This window comes from Coloeus monedula (genome assembly GCF_965178545.1).
Source record: "Coloeus monedula genome assembly, chromosome: 4".
Taxonomy (NCBI): domain Eukaryota; kingdom Metazoa; phylum Chordata; class Aves; order Passeriformes; family Corvidae; genus Coloeus; species Coloeus monedula.
In genome coordinates, this window is record NC_138784.1 from 46496803 (window position 1) to 46521157 (window position 24355).

Sequence of the window (24355 nt, forward strand, 5' to 3'; positions counted from 1 at the left end):
AGTTCATATACATGTGCCAGCTGTATTCTGTCTTGGTGTCTTCAGGTCAGGGTCTGAGCTGATGGAGGTCAGTGTGCTCGGTGAAGTTGGTTCTTGCTAGAGGCATCAAAGCTGTGTTGCTCCATTTGGACAGGTTCTGAGAATAACTTAATTGTTTTCAATGCTTAGAACAACAGCAAAGGTTGTAGCTTCAGACTAGATAATATAGAGTGAACACAGATGGCTTATAATTGGGAAAACAGCTAATTAGGGGGTGTTGCTCATGGAGCCATATCCTTGGGTTTGGACAAGCAATCATAACTGCTGAGAAAAAATAATGCCTGATAGACTGTTCTTTAGCTGGATTTTGTATTTGTTTCAAGACAGAACATGTATGGATATTGATGTTTCCTTCCTGGTATTTATGTTATCTCATACCAGATGATGAGTTGTTTCTGCCAGACTGTTGTTTGAGTGGTGCCCAGGCAGTGACAGCTGCTGGAGCCTTGTGGCTGAGTCTCGCTCCCCCAGGGCTGTGTGCTTCCTTCCACACTTCTTCCTTTCTTTTGGTGGTGTTAAAACAAAGTCACTAAAAATCAAAAGAGTGAGATTGGATTTAGTGACAGCTGGCAGAGAAGAGTTAAGAATACAGCACTTCAGGCTCTTTCAGTGACCAGCAATCAGGCTTTCTGGAATTTTTGTTTTATTTTGTTTGGTTTTTAAAAAAATTTTATTACTCCTCAGTGACTGAGGATGGAGTCATTCTGCATGGCTTTAGGCATGTAGAATTTGGGAATACAATCTGAAGTTGCTTCACATATACTAGCAAATAAAATAAGGCACAGTCCTGTGGCACTTGTGGCTCTCTTTTCCTTTCCCACCCCCAGCAGATTATCTGCATCCAGATGGTTGACTGGGAATGGCCTCTGATCAGGGCTGTACCCCCAGCTTGTGCCTGGCACTGCTTCAGAGCAGCTTGGCTGGTACAGGCTGACATGGTGCCGTGATGTGTGCTAACACTCAACCTGCAGGGAGACTTACACGCCATAACCAAGTGTTTTCAAGCCTGTTGACATTTGCTGTTTCGTTTACCTGTTGTGTTTCATTTACTAGTTGTGGACATCACCAATTTGGCTCTCTTGATAACCAGCTGAAGAGACTGGCACCTCCAGAAGGCACTTGGTGCTTTGAAGGGCTGGAAGGGATGGAATTAGTTACTTTCTGGAAGTGGGCATCTCCTTCCATAGGTTGGATACAGAGCCCAGGTGATTAGATTATATACTGAACTTTTAGGCAGCTGAAGTTGTGAGACTTATCTTACATCAGTTACTGTGATGTATATCAGGTGTATAAAATAGGAATGTAAAGTGCTGGATTTTCAAGCCTGGTTCTGGCATTAAACTGTTATGCTAAGAGATTTTCCCACACTGCCAAATCCTAGGGATTAAATTTCAGCCCAATCCAGCATTTACATTTTGGACAATGAAGCTTTGTTATGTCTTGTTTGATGACATTTTCAACACTTTGGAAATTTCAGCACTACTGACTCTTCATGTTTTTCTTAAATGTTTAGTTCAGGGAAGAACACTTAGTAAGGAATGGTTTAGATTTTTTTAAACCAATATTGCTCTGACTTTGTTTCTTTTTGTGAGCCAAAAGAAGAAAGCCACAAAACAAACAAAAAACCAAACCCTGACCTTCTCTCCTAACTCCATACCTTTGTTTGAGGCCATTCAGACAACTTGTACTGTTTTGTCTTGTGTGAAGGTCGATGCTGGTAGCATGAGGAATGACAATGCATGCAAATTATCACTGTGTTTTCTATTAGCTGTAATGGGTTAAAGAAGCAGCAATCTTCCAGGGCAGATGAATGGGCCAATGTGTTGGATATATGTTTCAGCTGCAGACAATGTAAAATTCAGTCCAGCTACCATAGCATACATCTTAGTTCATTGGGAGCTTCCTGTGGAGAATTGTTCGGAGCTGGAAGGCAGAGACTACTTTTTCTATGCTCATTGCAATTTTAAAGCATTCTGAGAAGGTATGTGCAAATCATTAAATTTTTTTCTCCTCTGCAGAGACAAATGCTTTGTGTGGTGATAGCCCCAATACAAATCGTGGAGAGATTAAGCTTCACTACTGACCCTATAAATATTGCTTTAGACCACAGACTTGGCTTGAGAAGTACAAGGATGGGTTCATTTATTTTAAGTGAATTGTGGAAGGACTGCCACTTATCTTAGCAGCTGAGACAATTGGTGCTTGGTCAGCAGATCTTATTATGGTAATGTTATTATTAGATAGTGTGTTAACACTAAGGCATCACCTCTAAAAGCTATATGCATTCTTTTTTAAATGGAACTAGTGTGTTTTTAACAAACTAGCTGGGTTTTGTTTTTATAAGACCAGAAGTGATATTTGTGCCAGTATCTGGTGCAGTAATAAAGACTGATTTCCAGGAATAAATTGCTCTCTCCTCATCACTCTCCTCCTCACAGTGACACTGCAGATACTAATCGCAAACTATTTAAATCCATCCCAACAGGTTCCAGTAGAGGTTAAAATCTGAGCCATTATGCTCAGATCTGCAGGCTGTGATTTTTCCATATACCTGTTTGTTTGTTTTTTTTCTGAGACAGGATATTTGATAGGTTTCTGGTGCATTGTAGCCAAATCCACAAACAAGTATTTTAAGCAACTGTGAGAAGCATGGGGTTGTACTGGATCAGCTCACAGTTCTGGTGGTAGCAGGTGTGGAGAGAGAGTGTGTAAAGGGGTTCTATAACTTGGGAAGGATTTTTTAACAAAATAATTAAAACACAAATATTGACATTGTAGCTCTTAATAACATGCATGGATTTCTGATGCAGTGATCTGTCTTGCTATCTTGCAAAAACTTTTAATTTTAAAATTAAAGGCATTTCCCCTCTTGTTCTTCATAATGCACTCATTTTTCCCCCAAAGCTAGACACTCCTCTGCCAGCTCCAGCACTTGTAGCCTACTGACACAGAGAAGGAGCTGTGAAAGCCCATTTGCTTCTCCTTTGCAGTAGCAATTGACCAGCAAGAGAGCAAAATTTTTATCTAGAAACTTAAGGAAGACTGGTTAAACTTACTCTGAAATTCATAATTTATTCAGGTGGTTTGAAGGAGCATTGTGGACTTAAGCCTGTGTTGTTTACCAAGTTCCATCTTTTTACAAAATTGCCACTTTTTTGTATGGGCTTTCATCCTCTAGCCCTAGGTGACTTCCATCAGTAGCAAAGTGGGATGCCAGCCCCTGCCTTGTTCAGCTGAGTGCAGGAGAAGCTTCTGCATTCATTGTGGCACAGAGAAGAGGCTGCAACTTGGAGAAGTGATTGAATGACAGGATTAGTCGCTAACTGAACAGGTCATCTTATTCTTGCAGCAAATGGCAAGGGAAATGGAAGAGCATCTCCAGCAGGCTGTCTGGAACATGCCGTTGAGTCTGAGAGCTGTGGGCAGCCAGCAGGCATCAATACTGGAGGAAGAAGAGGCAGTTTTCAGCAGTCAAACAATGATTTCTCATTTATCATAGTTTTTTTAAAAATGCACACTTTAGAATATAAAGGAGAAGCAACTTTCTGGTTAATACAAAAAAAAGTTGCTTTTTGATTTTAAATATTTATATGTGGCTTTTTAAACAACATAAGAGCATAAATTGCATTCTATTGAGGTTTCTTTTTAATATGAAAATTCAGATAAATTAGCCTACTTCAGAATAGTATTAAAAGATACTTGAACTATAGCCAGCACTGGATTGTTTAGAGCTGTGTTATTTGCTATAACCTCCTGTAGTCAGCATGCAGAACTTCTGAATGTTATTTAGCAGAACAGTGTCCATTCAGCCTCTACTTTCTGGATTTTCTGTGCGGAAATAATTCACATCAACCTTATTTTTTAGGCTTTTGAATAACATATGATGATAGTACCACATTGGAATGACAGATAAAAAGTATTATATACCCACTTGTACTACTGAGATGAATTACATTGTACTTTACTGACTGCTTAAACCATTTTATTACTTGTGACTTCAAAAGAGAGTCAGTATTCATATTCATTTAGAAATAGGACACAAATAATTTTTCTAATTAAGTACTTCTACAAGAGAAAAAACCGTGTCCTTGAACTCATGTAGGTTGATAAAATCAGGAGATGTTTTAGATTTACAAAGCTTAATAGAAAAGCCTACTTGATGCACGTGTCATTTGTGAATCCAGCATAGCTCCTACAATGTCAGACTCTCACAAAAGCGCTGAGGTAGGAAGGGGCCTCTGGACGTCTCCTGGTCCAACCCTTTTGCTCAAGCAGGGCCATCTCAAGCAGGCTGCCCAGAACTGTGGCTTTTGAATATCTACACAGATGGAGACTCCACAACCTCCCTGGGCAAGCTGTGCCAGTGCTCGGTCACAGTAACAAAGTATTTTCTTGAGTCCAAATGGATTTTTATGTGTTCTGATTTGTGGCCATTGCCCCTTGTCCTGTTGCTGGGCACCATTGAGAGCAGCCTGTCTTCTTCATTCCCTTCCATCAGGAGTTTACACACTTTGGGAAGATCTCCTCAGGGCCTTCACTTCTCTGGGATGTCTAACATCTCAAGAAACGGAGACTCTTTAAGAATGTTTGGTGGGCTTTCCTATGCTGAAAGCCAGCTGAAGAAAATGGAAGGAGTCCCCTTGGCTTTGGTAGGCAGGGCCAGTCTAACCCTTGACCCAAGGTTCTCAATCTCTGCTATATTTTCCATTGTAAAGCTGTAGAAACTTTCAAACTACTCGTATACCATAGCAATATTTGGTTTATATCTGTTAAATAGCCAATGACAGAATTGTTAGGGGATTTTTGCTGCTGAGCATGTAGTCTCAGGTGACCTTTGTTCTTTGTAAGCTGGGCAGTATTCCTCATTGGAAGGAAAACAGGGAGTCTTTTGACTTGCAGTTCCCCTCTGAGAAGGAAACCCATTCCCTGTGTGTCTGTTGTTCTCTATAAATTGAAATATAGCTTACAGTAAATTGAAATACAGCTTACAGCTCTCAGAATATTTTGCTCCTATGTTTCCTTTCCCCCTTCCCCATGTCCTTTGAATTTCATTGTTCCTTGTTAGCAAAGGAGGATTTGGGGAGTCAGTGCCTTTGCTTGCCTCAGACTTTACATGCCTCAAAGTGTGGCACCCTCCTAGGTGAGCAGCCTTTTAGCTATTCTGGACCTCATGCATTGTGGAACTCCACTAGAAGACTCTAGATCTGGAGGCAATGTATCAGTATATGAGGAGAACTCCAGTTAATGGTAAAGTCATCTTGTGTTAGTCTTACTTTGTGCCTGAGGAGTGAATAATAAAATAAAGTATGCTTAAGAAAATCCTTATTCATTAAAATGCATTACACTGGATATGTAGCAATCTGCACTAAAGAAGAAATTGGAAACATAATATTGGTAATTTTATTGGTAAAGAATTAAAAATATTTTTTTACATGGAGAATTTTGCTGTAGGCCATGCTCTGCACTCCTTATAACCTGTTTTTGTTGAGTTCTTGTGGAAAAAGAGCTAATCTTTTCCATTCCTTTTTCATTATATTCTTACCAGGGAGTTAATAAAATACAAAACACCTGCAGCATATTATTATTTTAGTTTATTTCCAGTGCACATAAAACATTAACATATGCTAGATATGAATATATTTGCTTTCAGACAGATGGGAGTGGACAGATTGGCAGCGTTCCAGTTTCTAATAAGTTGGTACCCTGACTTTTGTAATGCTGATTTCACCAGAATTCACTTAGGTTGGTATGAAATAATAATTTAAAAAATCCTGGTTCTATTTATAATTACAGAAATCATCTAAGATGTGTGAGCATTCACATGCCTGGGTGTTGATTTCAATATGTTTGTTCTCACTAGTAATGTGCTTATGTCACTCTATACATGCATCATTGGTCTATGGGGTTCTTTTTTTATTTGTTTTGTTTTTTTGGGGGGAGTCATGGTGGGGTTTTTTATTGCTTTGTTTTAGGGTTATGGTGAGGGGAGTTGCTGGTAGTTTTTTTTTTTTTTTGTCCCATAACCAGAAGTACATTGCCAAAACAGCAGCTTGTAGCTGATGTTCTAGTTTTTGCCTGGACCTTTTATTATGTAGATCGTGAAAATACCTATAGTATCAGTAGCAAACATCTTCAATGGGTATGTGCTGTGAAAAAAAGAGAAGTTTGCCTTAGCTGAAAACCCCAGAACTGCAAGTTTTGGACAAAGTCACAGGAAAGTAACCAGGTGGAGGGAGAGAGTACTGATGGAGCTGGATAGAGTAAAGGCTCTGCAAAACCCAGCCAACCAAGCAAATGAGATTCTTGTCCTGTACAGTTTTGCAAAGACCAGTTTGCACCTGACATACTCTTATTCGGAACAGGATTGACAAGGATTGTTTGGATGGAAGGCTGTCCTAGGGGAGACACTGGTAGGAGATATGGGAGTGTACAAGAAGGCATGCATACAGTTTTTTGACATTGCCTGTGTCTGTGAAATGGAAAAATGGGAAGGCTGTGAAGGCTGGAACTCAATAAATAAATTATTGGAAGAAAACCCACCACAAAACTGTCAATAATGTGATCTTATTTCCCCTGGAAGGGATGGTAAAATATGAATGAAGTTGATTCAGTGAGATTAATATAAAATGATGTATACTGTTACCCTTTATTTGTCTTTTTGTGAAGATAATGATTTAAACCAGTGGCTTTCAGTCTTTTGGACTGCAGAAATTTGACATTTTCTCAGTGGAAACACGTAGGGAATTAAACCATCTGTTGCTTGGTTTACTTCTCTTAACCACTGCTTGCAGCTATCTGAAGTGTGATGTATAGACCTCCAGGCTGTTATTGATCACTGTTTCTACATCTGTCAGCTCATAAAATATATTCAGCTTCAAATAATGGTCACTTAGTTCCATGTGAGACACAACTTTAAAATGAAAATCTTGGCAGATATGGTGTAACAGACCTTTATCCTGCTTTCCTCATCTGTTGCCTTCAAAAACATCATTGCAGTCCTCTTTATTTGAAGAGTTTCTGCAATTTGCTTTTGTCACTGTACCAGTCACAGGACTGTGTCTGTGGTGTTTCTTTATCTCTGTTCCGCCTCTCTACTGATACAGAGAATTTTTACTAATTTTTGCAGTTTTGGGGGGTTTTTATTTGGTACCAGTTTCCACAAAGAAGAAAGCCCTGGTCATTTATTTGGAAGGGTGGTTGACCATCCTAAGCCTTTCTCTACAGGGTAGCTGACTAGTGTATTTTCACCTTCTACTTGCTGAAATTATTTGCGTAAGTTTCTGATCGCAGATGAAAATTCTGGTCCTCCTCTTCTTGTTTTAAATGATTTTCAAGTATAATTTTGACTGTCTTCCCAGATTTCATTTAATTTGTGACATTTGGTTAAAATCTCTTAACATTATTTTACATCTAGAAATTTTTTCTTAAAGATGAATAAAATTTGAAGATGTTCTTAGGCTTGCTTTTTTTCTGATGCCTAGTGTATACATATATAGTAGTGTTAGAATTACAGTGACATTATTGTTTGATGCAGTAAAGTGGGACAGAAAACACCTGGTTTCAGTTGTAAGATTTTTTTTTTTCCCGCATCTTGAAATCAAAGCAAGTAAATATGCTTGACTCATCTGGAAAATAGGCACATATCTGTTTTTTCTAGTGAGTGAGCACTTCAAATCCTTTGAAGGTAGGGAAGATGAACAAGCATGCTTCTCCCTATGTTGTTATTACTTTGACAAAGACATGTAAATTCAGATATTATTTCCTTAAGATGTTTCTTTAGGTTATATTCATATTGACTAAAGTGCATTATTTCTCTCTCGGCAAATTTTACAGGCATGTAAAGGGGGACTTTGTTTTGTAGATATTTTCATCATGCTTTTATCTAGAAACCTTTGTAGATCCTCAAGGCAGCTAAATGAGAAATCAAATCGGAGTATAGCATAGAAGAGATAACAGTCTTGCATATGGTTGTTGTGAATTTCTCAGACAGACTTCTTAATAGTAGTAGCATATGACTTCAGAATGCTTAAATGTTGTCCATTGTCTTCTGTGACTCTGGAGGAATAGAGTTGGTAGTACGATGTAAGTGCCTAACCACCCATTTTTCATTTTACTAATTTTGCAGTATTCTGTTGGTGAGTTGCTGTGAAGAAACATGGGAGGACATGAATACATTTTAGAAGTAGAAAATTAAAATAGACATATAAATCACTAAAGGAATCACATCCTTGGGGAATCACTGGTTCTATCAGTGCTAGTCACTTTTTAAACACCCTCTTTTAAGAGCACAGGAGCAATTCCAGAATGTTGGAAGTCAAGCATGATGAGGCAAAAGGTTGGCTTGGCTGAAAAGGGATCTTCTTTTGGAGCTAAGGCAAAAAAGGAAGGTGTATGCCCAGTGGAAGCAAGGTCAGGTGACATGGGAGGAGTACAGAGATGCTGTTTGCCACTGTTGGGAGAAAATTGCTGCAGCCAAAGCTCAGTTGGAGTTGAATAAGCTCCATATAGATAAACATACCTAGTAGCACTGTGTGTGAAGTGTGTCTGGAAAGGTCCTCCTAAGGACAATAGGAGTATTAACAAATATGACTTTTTTTAAAATTATTAGCGACTGTAAGGCTTTCTTTCACTGATGTAGTTCCCAAAGAAAAAAAGTATTAGTTACATTCACAGTTGCTATGAACTCCAGCTTATGGTTTTTCCATGATGCATCAGCGTATGAACAGATGCATTTGGGAGAAATTAGCTGTGACATAGCAGAATCTGTGAACATCTGCTCCAGCTAGTTTTAAATTTTTAATTATTTCAAATTCTGAACTGACTTTAGACATGAAGTATTGTATCGTTTGGGAATGCACAATGGGTAATAGTAACTTCTAGGAGCCTTGAGAAACAGCATGTTAGATGTACATAGGTTTCTTTTTGAAAATTTCCAAAACTATTGGTAATACCTGATTTTTTTTAATGTTAGTTTTTAGTTAAATGTTATTTGATAATGAATGTTGAGACTGAGTATATAAAAAATTTAGAAAGCCAGTTCACATAGCCAGTTTTAATCACGATTTCCAAAAATGTGTTTACACCTCTGTCTGTGTTAAAAACGTTTTGCTGCACTAATGCTAAGGACTTAGCTTAAGAATGTTAAATACAGCTCTCTGGAGTGTTTGTGATTATGCCAACTAATCCTGTTGTTCTGGCTGAAGGGAGGGGGTGGAAGGATTGGTAGATTCCTTATGTGGTAACAGAAGTGGATGGAAGAGGAGTTGGGAGCATGAAACTTTGTCAGTTATTGTACAGAGCTAGATGCAGGTCCTTTGAAAGAAGTGAGGTTTAACAACAGCAATAGATGTGGTGCTTCACTCCTGGGAATGTCTAAGTACGTTAGACTGGCCTGTGCCAAGAAGGCAAACGTGAGTATTGCTGTAACAGCCAACTTAACCAGGGGTTGCCGTTTGTAGAAGTGAAAGCACTTGGATCTGAGAGGAAAATAAATACAGTGAGATGGATGCCAGGTCACACGATGCTGTGCCTTCACTAGGGAGGTGTGTGCAGCAAAGTCACGGTGCAGAATTTCTAGCTAAAACATCTGTGGAAACTGTTCTGGACCAAGGAGAGTCTGAGAATGGAGGCATCTGTAGCATCTCTGATAGTTGCTTAAATATGGGTGTAGCCTGTGAGTACTTAAATAATACAGCAAGCTGTTGACCAAAAACCCACATGACTGTTGGAAGTAGCTATAAATTTTTGGAGCAGAAGCTGTGTAGAACCTTTGACTTGGGAGCGTGGAAATATCACTTCCAAGTTTTTTTCACCCTAATAAATGCCAGTTTTACTATATTGTGGTGGAGCTTGTAGTTTTGTAGTTTGCTTAGGATCATTTTTAGTGCTGTCAAATGAAACTGTCAAAATCTGGGAAAATGCTGCTGCTCAGAGGCGCTTGCCTTTTACTGAACATTGTTCACTTGATTTGTGTCCACAAAGCTGCAGAAAGTCACCATCTCAGTAGTCACAGGCAAAAATGTGTCTTTTAAAATTATACATAATTGGTGCACTCTCTTTTATTTTCGTGGCAAATCTGAGCAAAATATCCTAATGAATAAAATGTATTATTTTATTTCCCTTCCATCATCTGTTTGAAGTCTCTGTGGAGTGGATTACCAGTAACACCCTGTAAGAGCAGCTGCAGGAGCAAATGTGTATCTTCCTGTGTCATGTCCATGGATGGTTTTAACTTATGGCAGTGGACAACACAACCTTCTTTTTATGTAGTAAAGTAATGCTGGTTGGTGATAATCTGTTTAGCTCTCATAGATTTCAAATACTGACTCAAAAGTGTTCAAGTCTATAGCAGTTTTTCATTAATTTCATAAATTCTCAATACTCAGTCCTAATCAGTTAATTTCATCTTGCATATGGATGCCTGTGCCTTCAGGCATTCTGATGGGTGTATGGGTGAGTTTAAGCATGTCTTGAAGTATAAAGTGCTCTAGGGAGGTGTCTAGTTTTCTAAACTCCGCTATTTTTCTCTTAACAAAGTTTTTGGAAAAGTATCTTTTACAACTAGCCCAGCAGTCCAGCTGAGAGAAGGTGGAACAAAGTAGAAATTTCCCTGTTATTAGTAGCTGTCAGCAGTTGATAAAATATCTGTTTGCACCTTCACTTAATACAGCTATGTCACGGCTGTTGCGGATAGCTGACATAAGGAATCTATCAGATAATGACTAATCCCACCTTTATGGGGATTATGTAGGCCTGTAATATTTGCACTGGAGTTCTCTTGGTCTGTCAGACTGTTGTGCTATTTTTAAACCTTTAATATAATTGTAATATGGTTGTCATTTAATTAACTTCAATTGCTTTTCTTCTCCTGACACCCTCCAAGGCTTTTGTCTTGGTGTTTGATTTTATAGTTTGACATTTCGCTGTGAAAGTTACTTGAGTATTGGATGGTCAACATAGTGAAATTGCCATAAAATGGGTGGGCATTTTGATCATGTTAGTCATGCCCAAGTTTTTAAAATCCTATGTTTATAGTCCAAAATACTCCAGTTCTCTTTAACAAGCAGAATATGGTCCATTGCACTAAAGCCGAAGTTTTGCATGTCTGTCAGTAGAACTGTTTTGGCTGCTCTGTTTAACCAAGCTAAAGTTGCAGTGTGGATTGCAGTAATGCCCTTTTTAAGAGAAGCTGACATGAAACACATTGTCCAGATTGGACCTTTGTTTACCAAGAGACACCTCCCTTTGTGCAATTAGTGTCCATTGGCTTTGAATGGCTGCAGCCTCTTTCCCAGACTCCCCTGTCTGACAGCCTACTTTGGAAGTTTTACTCATCTGTTAGGTCTATTTTCCCCAGCTGAACTTCTATCAATAGAGTTTTTAGTCATGTTTTCATGTGCTTTTTCAGTGCTCAGATTACTTTTTAGTCTTTAAGGATGACTCAAGGAGCTGCATTCTGGGATTCATATAAATTCTATAGAAGACTTCTCAACAGCAACATGTAGAACAGATGAATTATGTAATTTCCTGGTAGCAGTTGATGGAAATACAGGAAATATGAGAGGTAGGGGAGGGGATTTAGGATTTCAGATTGACTCCGTGCCAATGTGACTAAACAGCCTGTTAGTGTTGTTGTTGTGTCGCATCATACATACTCTTCAGTGGTTCTAAGACTAATGTAGAACAATGACTTTGTGTTTTAAATGTAATAGGAGCATTTAGCTTTTCCAGCTAATGCGAAATAAGACACGAATAGTAATTGGTTCCTTGTCATGATAAAATTTCAAATAAATTTTTCAGCTGAGGAAGCAGAAGCAGATATATGCAGCTTTTCAGCAGTGATTGACTGGAAAAATTCACAATATATTTTTCAGCTTGAAATTTGGAATAATTTTGAATTGTTGAGGGAGATGGTATGAAATAAAGTAAGTCTGCATCCTCAGTGACTGCAGTAACAGAGGAATTTGTGCTTTCCAGAAAATGAACAAAAAAGAAATAATGCCCAACTCCCTGCAAAGATAAATGAGCAAGGGGTGAGAGACGTGCCTAGTAATGGTGTGGCTATCAAGAGAAAGAAATTCAGGAAAGGTGACGATTATGTCTGTGTGTACTTCTAAGGATAAAGGCACACTGTGGTTTTGTGCTATGTAAGCTTGCAAAGTAGGATTAATGGGACTTACACAATGCCTAAGCCTTCGTCTCTGAGCAGTGGAAAATGTAATCAAAGAGATTCCAAGGAGGAGGTTGGAACATTAAGGGAATGAGACACGTTTGGGGGCTTTTCTGTGAGATAATTTTGTGTGAGTTTCCTCCCTGCCAACCAACCAACATAAGTGCTCAAAGACTGAAGCAACATAGACTTAATTTCCAGAGTTAAGTTGTCCGTTTATAATTACCAACAGATTTCTCAAAACTGCAAGTCCCATCTGCCACTCATTGGGCAGTTGTGAATACAAGAAATTAAAGTGGTTTGAGGAGTTGACCAATGGGCTAAACTTTCTGCTTTCCATTGGTGGTAAGTCTGAATCCAAACCAGCTGAGATATCACCATTGTGTATGCATTCCTCAGGGGAAGGCATACACAATCTAAACAGTGAAGGTGATAAATGCAGAAATGAGAAAATGTACTATGTGATATCCTGAGAACTCAGTGAACAGAAGGCAGGAGTTTGCTGGGCCATGGATTTTGCATGGACGTTTAAAATAATGCAAAAGGAAAATGTCATTTGGAGGCCAGTGGGAAGAAGAAAGGGTTGTGGAAGAGAAGGGATGGTTTAACAAACGGTTGATAATTCATTCAACAAACCCAACAGCAAGTAGGCTCCTGAAAGATTCCTTTTGCTGGAAGAACATGGAGAAGATACCATGTCATCATGTGTTAAATAATACTAAAGGATAGTTGCATTATTACTATATCTGCATAAATATAAGGAGACCTTGCTAATAATTTCTTAGACCGTGTACACAGATGCTTACCAATGTAATATTTGATCACTTTCTGCATGCAAATAGATCAAGAGTAGTCAAACTTCTAAGCAGGTTTTGTAGGCTTCCTGTTTCATCTTCCTAGAAACCTGTGCTTTGAATAATGTATATTATTTTAAGTACTGGGGGAATGTGGAAATTTGATGGCAAGAGGAAATGGTTGATGTAATTCAGCTGTAGCTGAAGTCCTACATAGGCAATAACTATCAAGATCTGGAACAACTAACCATCAGGTAATGTCTTGACTGTGACTCAGTCTATTGAATGAAAGGAAGATGAAGGATGATATGCTTCCCCAGAGAGATACCAATCACTAACTAATCAAAGTAATCCTGGGAAGCATCTAGCCAAGCAGAAATTAAATCTTCACTGGACTTTTCCAACTAGTGCTAGTCCTGATGCTCATGTTGCTGAACCATCTTTATTTCTGAAGGAAAATAAAGACAGGAAATACCACCATCATGGGATGTTTACTGGCTGTGACAGTTGCAGTCAAGAGGCAGGAGGAACATTCTGTTCCACCCTACCTGGGACATGGGTGCCAATGTCTGAGGATGAAAGTGGTGCAGAAAAAAGTTAGTAGATTTGTCTTTCTAGAAATCTTTCCATGTGTGCTTAATAGTCACCTAACCAGACAATCTTAAAAGTTTTTAGAAGCCTCCAGGTAGCTTGATGCAAATTTGCCCTTTACCGTTTGTCAGGAAATTTTCTGTTTGTCAGGATGCCTCCTCAGTGGGCAGTGGAAGAGGAGTGGGCTGCCAAGAGAGCGGGAAAAAGACAGAGGCATTTGTGACAGTATTGGGAGAAGAAAAGACAGTGTGCATTGGCAAACTTACACCATTGCTAAACCCACTGGAGTCTGTCATGATAAATAAACATGGAGCCAGTGGTACTGGTGTAGATGAAGTGCCTGTGTGTTTTTGGCATGGTTGAGAAGAAAAAAACCAAGTGATAGTGCTCCAAATTAAAGCTTCAGCACATACCTTAGTTCTTGCTGCTTTTTAATGGAAAGAACTACCCAAATATGATGGAATCATTCATGTTTTAGAGAACACTAGTAGGAAAGAAGCAGCAGGTTGTGTTGATTTTGATGATTTTAAGAAGAAATACCCCTTTTGAACGTTGTCAGTGAGAGCAGCAGTCTGTAAGAAGACATGGTTAAGCTTGTGCTTAGATTATTCAGTTTAACAGGTTTTCAGTTCAGTTTCAACAATTCTTTTTAATTTGGCATTTATTGTTTGTTGGGTTTTCTCTCTTTTCTCAAGCATGGTTTGGTGACTCTGTATACAGACAGGTCCCTGATACCTGGAGACTTCATAACCTTGCTGACAAAGCCACACCAAAATGCTTGGATGGTTTATTTAGGGCAGTTCAGTGGGTGAGATACAACTTTCTTAGCTGCATGACGGCCAAGTGTTGTGGTTGTGGAGGTGGGTGCGTGAGCTCTGCTTGAAATTTCTGGCACCCACACAGGCAAATGTCTTGAAACATGCACTCTGCTGCCATGTTTTAACCTTTGAGAAACAATCTTTGGGTGCATGAAGATACGTGGGAAAGGGTTAAGGGCCATCTGGGCAGAGCCATCTCTCACAGACCCAGAATTTCTAAGTTTTTCTTGTTTCCAAGACTTTATGGAGAAGAGTTTCTTCCTGAAAGCAAGTGTTTGTGATACTGCATTACTACGTTAGAATGGTTTCATATGTGAAGACTTCCAAAGCCTGTTGGTGAAATAAAAAAACAGCTTTATGATTTCACACTAGGCTGGATGTGTTCTTTTCATAGTTCTTCTGTGTATATTATTTTCTATTTTTCTTTGAAGAATCAGGTTGTTGCCATTAGTAAGAAGACTAGATTCAGTGGACTATGCTTGAGGTAGTTTGTTGCTTTGTTTTTTTTGTTTTTTTAAAGATACCTGGGTAGTCTCACTCATATGTTGAGAATATTTTGGCTTCAGGAGCATAATTTCTTCTAAGATAGAATGACAGTGATTTTGATGTCTTTTGCCTTTTCTGTGAACAGTCATAGTCTGCCTGTTGGGAACATGAGGATGTGTTAACAGTTCATTGCCATTGTGTGATCCTCAGGCATTGCTGTACTGTATTTTTTCCTGTCACATGTAGTTGTTCTTAGAAACTTGAAATGTATGGGTCAAGGGAAAGGGCATAATATTTGACTGCTTCAGTTTAGCGTCATGGCCTATAATGCATAGGAGGTGATATGTATGACTGGACAATTGTCTTGCTGGGATTCAAGATCTGCTAGTCCCTGGAAAGATTTATATAGAATTTTTTCATCTACTTCCTTTTAGATGAGCTTGTTTCGGGGAGAGGAATGAGACACAGTATTGAGCTTTTATGACTCTTGTGAGTCACACACTCTGTGTGCAGTGGGTTGACCCTGGCTGGACTCCAGGCACCCCCCAAAGCTGCTCTCTCACTCTCCTCCACAGCTGTACAGAGGAGAGAAAATGTAACAAAGGATTAGTGAGTCGAGATAAGGACTGGAAGAGATTGCTCACCAAACACCATCATGGTCACTCTTCCACAGCGTGCAGTTCTTCAAAGACAGGCTGCTTTGGTATGGGCTCCTCTCTCACAGCCTCCTCTCAGGCATCCACCTGCTCTGGGCTGGGGCTCCTCCACAGGCTGCAGGTAGATCTCTGCACCCCCATGGACCTCCATGGACTGTTAGGGGTACCGCTGCTTCACCATGGTCTGCACCATGGTCTGTGGGGGAAATTCATCTCTGATACCTGGAGCACCTCCTCCCTCTCCTTCTTCACTGGCCTTGGTGTCTGCAGAGTTGTTCCCCTCACATATTCTCACTCTCCTCTTCTCTGGCCACAATTACAACTGTGTAATAACTTTTTGGTTTTCTTCCTCTTAAATCTGTTATCATAGAGGCGTTGCCACCATTTCTGGCTGGCCCAGCCTTGACCAGCAGCGTGTCCATTTTTGGAGCCACCAGGGATTGGCTCTGCTGGATATGGAGTAAGCTTCTGCAGGTTCTCAGAGAAGCCACCCCTGTAGCACCTCTGCTACCAAAGCTTGGCCATGCAAACGCAATACACCTTTCTTTGTGGATGTTGTACAAACTTTCTGTTACCCCTCTGACCTATGGCTCTTTTCCGTACTTTCTTAAGTCTGACGGCAAATTCTGCAGTTCATGGGATTTATAGTGTTGCAACATGCTGTGATACCAATTCTTGAAAATGTTTCGGATGCTTAAGTCACACAAGATACTTTATAAGATATTATAACTCAAATTTTTCAGTTTCAAAAAACCCATTTTTGTTGCTGTACCCATCACTTCTTTTTCATTATCAGTTCCAAAACTTTACATGCTGACAAAGTAATAAGAAGGAGCTGCAAGTTAAAAAAGAAAAATAAAGTAGAAAAGAGAATAACAGGAGTAATGCTGTAATTCAAAGGTAAAAAAAGTAAATCCAGAGGTAATTCAAAATTTAAAAAAATATTCAAAATTAAAAAAAATAAATAAACCAATAAAAAGTCTTGCACTTTTAGATATTTTTGTCTGTCAATCGCAGTCTATTTAAACAGTATAGATAAATCTCTCTGTGAAGGTATAATTGATTTGCATCTCCAAATCAATGATTAGCAAATTAGACCTCTAACATGTAATCTAGAACTTAAAAGTTGTAACCTACTCCTGTTATTTCATGATTATGCTTACTTGATGAGCCTTGACTGTGTCCTAAGCAACAGAGACAGACATCTGATTTCCTGTACCTAGCAGTTATGTTACTCAGCCTTTATATTTTGCATAATGTAATTGCAGTAATGGACCCATTAAAAAAACAAAAAAGCAAGACTGTTTGCTGTGAGGATGTTTTATGGAAGTCTTAAATATTGAATAGGAATTTTGGTGAGCAATCCAGTATGAGCTGTGTCAACATGCTGTTGTATGTGCCAGGGCACAGGAACAGCACCAGGCCATGGTATAACAAACACCAATCCTAGTGACATCCATCTGTCATTTGATCATTGGAGATTTGATCCTTTTTTTGTTGGGGGATAAAAAAAAGTCACAAAAAGTCAGTTACTGTGCAATAAAATTCATATACTGTAATATGCCTCAGCAGTAATGATAAAGAACTGGGTAATCAAGATACAAATCCATAATGTTTAAATAACCGTGTGGGGTGATGAAACTTCAGAGGACTGTGATAACAAATAAACATGTGGCTTCAGTGATCACCCTTCATCATGCAACATTCCTCTTCAAGAAACTAATTACGTATTAATGCCACTGGCACTGCTCTCACAGCTCCAGCTTCGTGTGCACCCGAGCTGTGTTGCAGGCAGTCACCTTCCTTGGTGTGACCCGAGACACGTCTCTTCTGCTGTCTCAGTAGCTATCTGTGCTCCCTATTGCTTCAACATCCTTCACCTTTCTACTTACGTCTGCTTTTCTGAGTGGTTCGTGGGGTTTTTTCTCCTCTAATTTTTTTTCTTATGATATCCAAGAGTCCTGTAGATGGGTTTAGAATATTCTTGCAGCTGAATCAGTCTTTTCATTTTGAAATGCAGTTATCTTTAAGAAAATGTATCAGTTCTATAAGCAGAGTGCCAACATATTTATACAAAATCATTGTGTTGTTTTGTTTTGTTTTTTTCCTCTGAAGCGGTGTGTGTATTTGAAGGCAGAACCTACTTTGAAGGGCAAAGAGAAACTGTGTATTCAAGCTCAGGAGACTGTGTTCTGTTTGAGTGCAAGGTAAGAATACTCTTGATGGAATAAAAATTCTTGCATGTTAGAAATATTGAAGTCCCACTGAAAGAAACTTTTGGAATACAGACAGATATACCTTGGGAAGTGACAGAAAAGGCATCTAATAGGTCCTGTGTTTATTTTGTCTGAGTGCCACATCAAATTTTTGCAAATCAATTTACTTTGCATAGCTGCAAGCTTTGATGATACAGCTTGACAGTCAAACAGCATTCTTTCTTCCCTAGGTATCATCCCCATCATCAGTAATAAAACAGCAGCAGACTACCTTATGCTTCCATTTGCAGTGTTATTGTTCAAAATTATATGCTCAGGTGTAAGAGATACACGAATGTGATGGGGGCATAGTTTGGAATTCAGGATCAATATTAGAGGAAAAGCTAGAGTAAAAGGAAGAAAAAGAGCTGGTACACCAGGTGTCTGGTATTTCTAGCAATGGAAATGGAGTAGGGGTGGGGTTTTTGTTTGTAAACAGAACATACCTGATGCTGAGTCTTGCCCTGCTGCCTGAACAGAGCTGCTCTTCAGGGCACAAGTACGCTTTAATGGCAAAATATACCCCAGGGACAGTTGTGGGTTGAGAATTACACAAACTGCTGCAGTGAGTCTTGTGTTGTCTGTCTGGGGAGGATGGGGAAGAATCCTGTCTGGTTAGAGAGCTGCATGCTGCGGGGTGGAATTGAAAACCTGAACGCACATTTCTAGGGCAGAGAAAAAGAGGCAAGCAACTCCTCTTGCCATGGAGCTGTCCATCAGATCAGTTTCTGGAATCACAAACATTTTCATACAGTTGTTAAAAGGTGTATTTTACAAAGAAGAACTGGAAACTCTTGTCTAACTACTGTTGATTTTAATCTTTATGAGCTTAATTTCTGCAGTAGGTGCTTGAAACCCTTTTGAGAGCAGCAAGGAGAAGCTGACCCGAAATAATTTTGGATTCAGCTGTAGGCTTTTTAGGGCTCTGAAGCTCATATTTTCAACATGACACCCAGGACATGAATTCTATGATTAGTCAATGGATATAATTAAGAACCATCAAAAGTGATGTGACATTGCCTTGTGTTTCTTGCAGCTGGCAGTTGCGATACTGTATGAAAAAAAATGCCTCTGTTGGCTGGGCTAGTCTGTGTTTTGTTGATTAGACTTGTTTTCTCATAGGTTGTCTCACTGTCTCGGTAGAAATAGTAAGCAGCAGCTTTGGCTGATTGAAATGTTGGTTTTTCAAGGACTGAACAGCCTTGTGAATGATAATTCAGAGCAGAAAATCCATGTACTGTAAACTTTGTTGGTCATTTAGGAATTCATAGATGGGCATTATTTTATTACTACCAGAGCTTTCATAAAAGGATATAATTAATGACTTCAGGTCAAGAGGTATTAGTAGGATTGGCACAAGTACTGGTTTCAAGCTTGAAGGCTTATAATGATGTTATCAAGGCAATGTATGGAATTTTTTCTTTTTGTCTGGATGCAATTAGAACCATCATGTTTTGTTTTTATTGGCTGCTGCAGTTGTGTGTGCTATAGGCATGCACTTTTCTGTTTGAGTAATATTTCTGTTTGAATAAATAAGTGAATGAAAAATTATCTTCCAGATTAGAATTTACAAAGGAATTAAATGAAATCCAGACTACTCTGATTGATGTTATTTCTATCAAAGGTTAATTTATCTTATGGGATTGACGGGTTTTGTTTGTTCTGGTGTACAGCACATCTGTGGCTGGTTTGCTTAACTGTATTATCAGATTAGGGTTGGCTTCTCTGTCAAGATTGTCTAAGGTAAAGTTTGAGCAGTAATTTTGATATTGGACATTGTGTTCATGTTCATCTTTATATTTCACAGTTAAAGAGGATTTAAAATTAAATGCTAGACCAATAATAATAATAGCACACACTTACATACAATGGCATATGCATTATTTTAGATGCTTGCATGCAGAAACGCAGGGTCTTGAGTACATTGAAGTCTTATTTTAACCACATTGCTTATTGTAAGGCAGATGCCTCTGAGGAGCGTGTTGTTGTTTGCCTTGTTTTCTTTCTTTGCCCTATCATGATTAGAGCATTGTAAGACACATTATTTATGGCCTGAGGGAGCCTAAAGGTGGTACACCCATGGTAGCCAGGTTGCTAAGGCAAGCATTTTGTGTGGCCATACTGCAGTGATTTCATGTGACCTGCACTGAGTGCCTGAAGATACTAGATACCATCTTCTGGCATTCTGCACTTCCAGATGCCTGATCCAAACTTAGCTGAGAAACTCTCTCTTTCCTAATAGGGACTCAGTGCCAGTTTCCTTCAGTGTTACTGCCACAGCAGTGAGATCAGAGATGTTCAAATTTGATTTTACTTGCTGTATAAATAAGAAGCTTCTTTAGAGTATTCTTTATGGGGACCCTTGTCTCTGGAATCTGCTGCTTCAGATTTTTTGAAATAACTGTTACTCTTTCAGGCATAATGCTAAGAGAAACTTCTGAGGCAAGTTACTTGACAGCTAAGAAAGGAGAAGCATGAGAGTTGTTGCATCACCTTTGCTTGCTTGAAAAAGTTTGAGTATAGGGGAATTCCTGATGCTTTTATTGTGCTATTTTGTCCTCTCAAATGGTTTTTGAAGGTACCTGGAGTTTGGCCTGGGCTGGTTTTTTTTTGTGCATTATAATGCTGAAACTCCACTAAAGTTAAAACTTTCTTTATTTCCTGTCTCACAGTATTAATCAATTACCTCAATTTAACAGGACCACAAAATGCAGCGTATTCCGAAAGATAGCTGTGCAGTTTTGAACTGCCCAGAATCTCAACAGATCCCCTTATCTCACAGTTGCTGCAAAATCTGTAAAGGTAAGGCAATAGCAGGATATATATAAGCTCAGTGTAACTTTTCATTCTTAGAGATTACAAATAGACTTTTTTTCTGATAATTTTGAATAGGACACTCCTATGCATGATGGTCACTGTAGGTCTTGGGAAACTGAATAGGTAAGAACTTCACTGTGACATCTGAAAATTGTTTGTAAAATGTTTAGTAATGTGAATTCTTTGAAACATGTTTTTGTGTTTTATTCCAGCCAAAAATGGGTGGAAAGTCTAAGAAATCATATACATAACTAGCGGGTTTTCTCCCCTTCACCCACTCCAGTGTCCAAATTAAATAGATTGGAGAAATACTCATGTTTGCCAGCATCTTTCTGAGGTGCTTTGAGGTATCTCATTCAGAGAACTGTTTGTGCTATGCAGTTGTTCAAGTACCTGGAGTAACTTGTTTACCTCTCTGGGGTTGTTGTCTGCATCTATGAGCACAAACTTTGGGGAATATTTTGGTATGCTGTGCACCTTTGTGTGCTACACCCAGTGTGATCCCTACCAAAGAAGAGAGGTGTAGCAAGTGCTCTGAGTCCTTGGCGCCCACCCTTTTGATCTGGACTAACACCAGTATCTTCAAAGCTTTGAGCAATTGCATCTTCAAGTAGCTACATCTGTTTCTTCTATAGCTAAATAAGATAAATTGATACCTGGCATGAAGGAAGGTGTTAGACTCTTGGGCTGATTTTAGGTATACTTCAGTGAAGAGTGCAGCTATAGTTGTTTCTGTGCTACTCAGCGCAAACATGAGTGATATGATTAATGGCATCAAGCAGAGGGATAAGAAAGTAGAAGAAAAGAACTTAAGACAGGTCTTCAAGTCTGTCACAGTCAAAAAGGATTTTTTAATGATAATTTTTTTATTAACTCTGCAGTAGCGGAGAGAAAAGGATTCTATGTTTCTTGTGCCTTTCTATAGTTAAAAAATTTTTATGCATGTTGGTTGAGTGCTTTCTGAATATTTTCAAGCCTTCCTGAACTATGCTAGCTTGGCTTCTCATGTAGAGAAGAGCTTATTTGATAAACAAGAAGCTGTGGCAGGCTGTTATTCAGTAGCATGTATTTTGCTTATTAATACAGCTGCTGTTTAAGTGTTGAGAATCTTAATAATAATAATAAATCAGTATGAAAGCCCTCATCCTTTCTGGATGACATGTGTCTTCTTAGTTAATGTCAAATTCTGATACAATCCAATACAGGCAAGGAAACCCAGAAATAAGACTCTTGCTTTGCCATGAACTCAGGATTCAGTGAGGAGGGCAGCAAAAAGCCAAGGAGTAGATGTTGCCATGGCCAGAGGTTGCTCTTGATGCACATGTTTCTGTTGTCGTCAGGGAGTATTGGAGACCCTCTAGCACAGTGAAAGTGTAGAGTATTTTGCTCCTTAATGTTCTATGTTAGATGCCAGCACTGTGGTAGCTGTGGTGAATGATAATATTTAAGTAACATTACCTAAGCATACCTCTAGGTTAGAGAGACAGCCCACAGCAGGAGAAAGAAAAACACCAGCCTTTCATTTCACAAGAGGTCTGTGATGTTTCTGTCATAACCACATCGCTGGGTCTCAGTAGTAAAACATTTTGCTTTTATGGGATCTTCTGCTTCCTTTTCTTCTTTTGCTTCATTCCTGCTGCTTCAGACTGGTTCCTGAGCTGTCCAAGTGCAAAAGATTTCTTTGACCTGACCTCCAAGCATCTCTGCTGCCACTGTCCTGCTTGGCGTCCTTGTTTAGCTAAGCTTCTGTAGATTAGGGGTTAGAAGCTCTTCCACAGAAAAATATGAAGCAGAAACCAGGTGGAATGATAAAAGTAATAATCTTTACTGCTAAAAAATAAGTTTGCTATTTTGCAAGAGGCTTGTGTTGCAGCGTGATGCCAGGTTGCATTCTGTAGCTGTTGCTGTTACACCAGTCCTGGTCCCCTGAGCTTGATCCACATTCCCAAGGTCTCCTGTGTTTTGAGAGAAGAAAGTAATTATTGGAAAACAGTACTGCTGCTTGATCAATTAATGCTTCAGTGAAAGAAGGAAACTTGAAACAAATAAAATTAATGAGAAAACAGGGAAGGAGACAAGCTCCACACCTTTATATACAGATCTGGAAACTGTAGAAGCTTCAAGTCAGTTTCTAGAACCAGCTTGATTTCAGCATAAAAAAGGATGATTTAATGTTGTTCAGCAACATTAAATCATTAAATTTCATGAGAGCAAACAGAAGAAATTTAAAAAGAAACCTACTGAGTTGAAAGGTTCAATCTAAATTTTCCAGCCTCGAAAAGAACTTCACAATCTTAAAAATTTGTAGTTAAGGTGCAGTGTAAAATGGCCACATTCAGGAAAAATGGAAAAGAGAAAATAGGAAATAGGAGTGGCTAACAGGTAAGATTTTAAAAATAAAATTCTCTGTAATGGAAAAAACGATGCAATAAGGAAAGAGTATTCAGTTAGTGGAGGAAGGGAAGAGATAAGGGGAGAGTAAAGCAAAACAAGTCAATGTTTATCAAAGACTTTTCGTTAAATACAGAAGGATTTTATAAATACACCTGGGAACTAAAAGTGCTAGAAAAAAAAGTAATATCACTAGTAAATGAGATGCTGAGTGTCTAAGCTGTTAAGCTCTTTTATATATGTGCAAATAAACAAATAAAAAAATGAAAGTGACAAGAAATATATAATTAAGACATGTCCTGTAAAAGTAATTAACAATGACAAGGAGACAGTAAGGGGATTTAAGCAAGCCTCCTATCCAGCTGCTTCAGATCAGTACTATAACCTGAAATTGAATTGAAGACCTAGAGACAGTCTGTTCTCGTGGCCTTTACTACTCCTCTCATCCATTTCATGCTTGGTACAATTTATTTTTCTGTATCTCACAGACAATGGAAAGGTATTCTTTGACCTAACTGAGAAGAAGATAGGACTGTCTCTGACAGGTATGTTTTGTAATCCCTGGATTCTTTTTAACCCTCAGTCATGCTTGTTTCTGGACAGGTCATGACTTTTGCACGGAAGGACATAACTGTATGGAGCATTCTGTCTGCCGAAACCTAGAGGACAGAGCTGTCTGTAGCTGCCGAGATGGCTTCCGAGCCCTTCGAGAGGACAATGCCTACTGTGAAGGTGATACCTTGTACACATGCTTAGCACTGTTGTGTAAATTACTGTGGGATGAATGTATTGCTTCATAAATTGTCAAAGGGATAGACATATTCAGTGCGATGAATTAGATGTGCAGCATGTTGATCAATTAAAATAATTTCTCTGATAAAGTAATTAAAGAAAAAAGCTTAAAAGTCTGATCAGCATGGAGGTGACCAGTTAATATGGCTAAGGTCTTGAATTAGAAACATGCTTCCAGAGGGAAATTTTCCTGTATTTTTTTTTCTTGGTATTCAGATACTTAGGCAGCCTAAATTCAACCATTTGAAAAACAAGTCAGTGTAACATTCAGTTTCTCTTTTCACTGCTGCCTGTTCCTATTCTCTCTCCCCAGGAAATAAATGATATAGACTAGATTCTGGTATTGTTAATAATACTGAGTAAAGAGTCATTGTTTGAGTGTCTCTATTGGTATCAGGGAGCAACAATCTACTTAATCAGAAGAGAATCATCTATGCAATGTAATATAATCAGGTGAAAGGAACCAATCACCACTCCAGCAGTGGAAACCAAAGTCCTCTCCACAGTCTCCGGAGTTTGGGCTAACTGTTACTGTTCCTCATGAAAA

The 24355-nt window shown here is 38.9% G+C and overlaps 1 protein-coding gene across 1 annotated transcript in view; it reads left to right on the forward strand.

The window, feature by feature from the left end:
• Nucleotides 1-24355, forward strand: part of NELL2 (neural EGFL like 2) — a gene marked incomplete at both ends in the record, with an annotated part of 139731 nt that overhangs the window by 38216 nt on the left and 77160 nt on the right. Inside the window, 3 exons of the mRNA XM_082279796.1 lie at nt 17669-17760; nt 20508-20610; nt 23620-23748. Of these exons, the coding sequence (XP_082135922.1) occupies nt 17669-17760; nt 20508-20610; nt 23620-23748 (324 nt within the window). The remainder of the gene's footprint in view (nt 1-17668; nt 17761-20507; nt 20611-23619; nt 23749-24355) is intronic.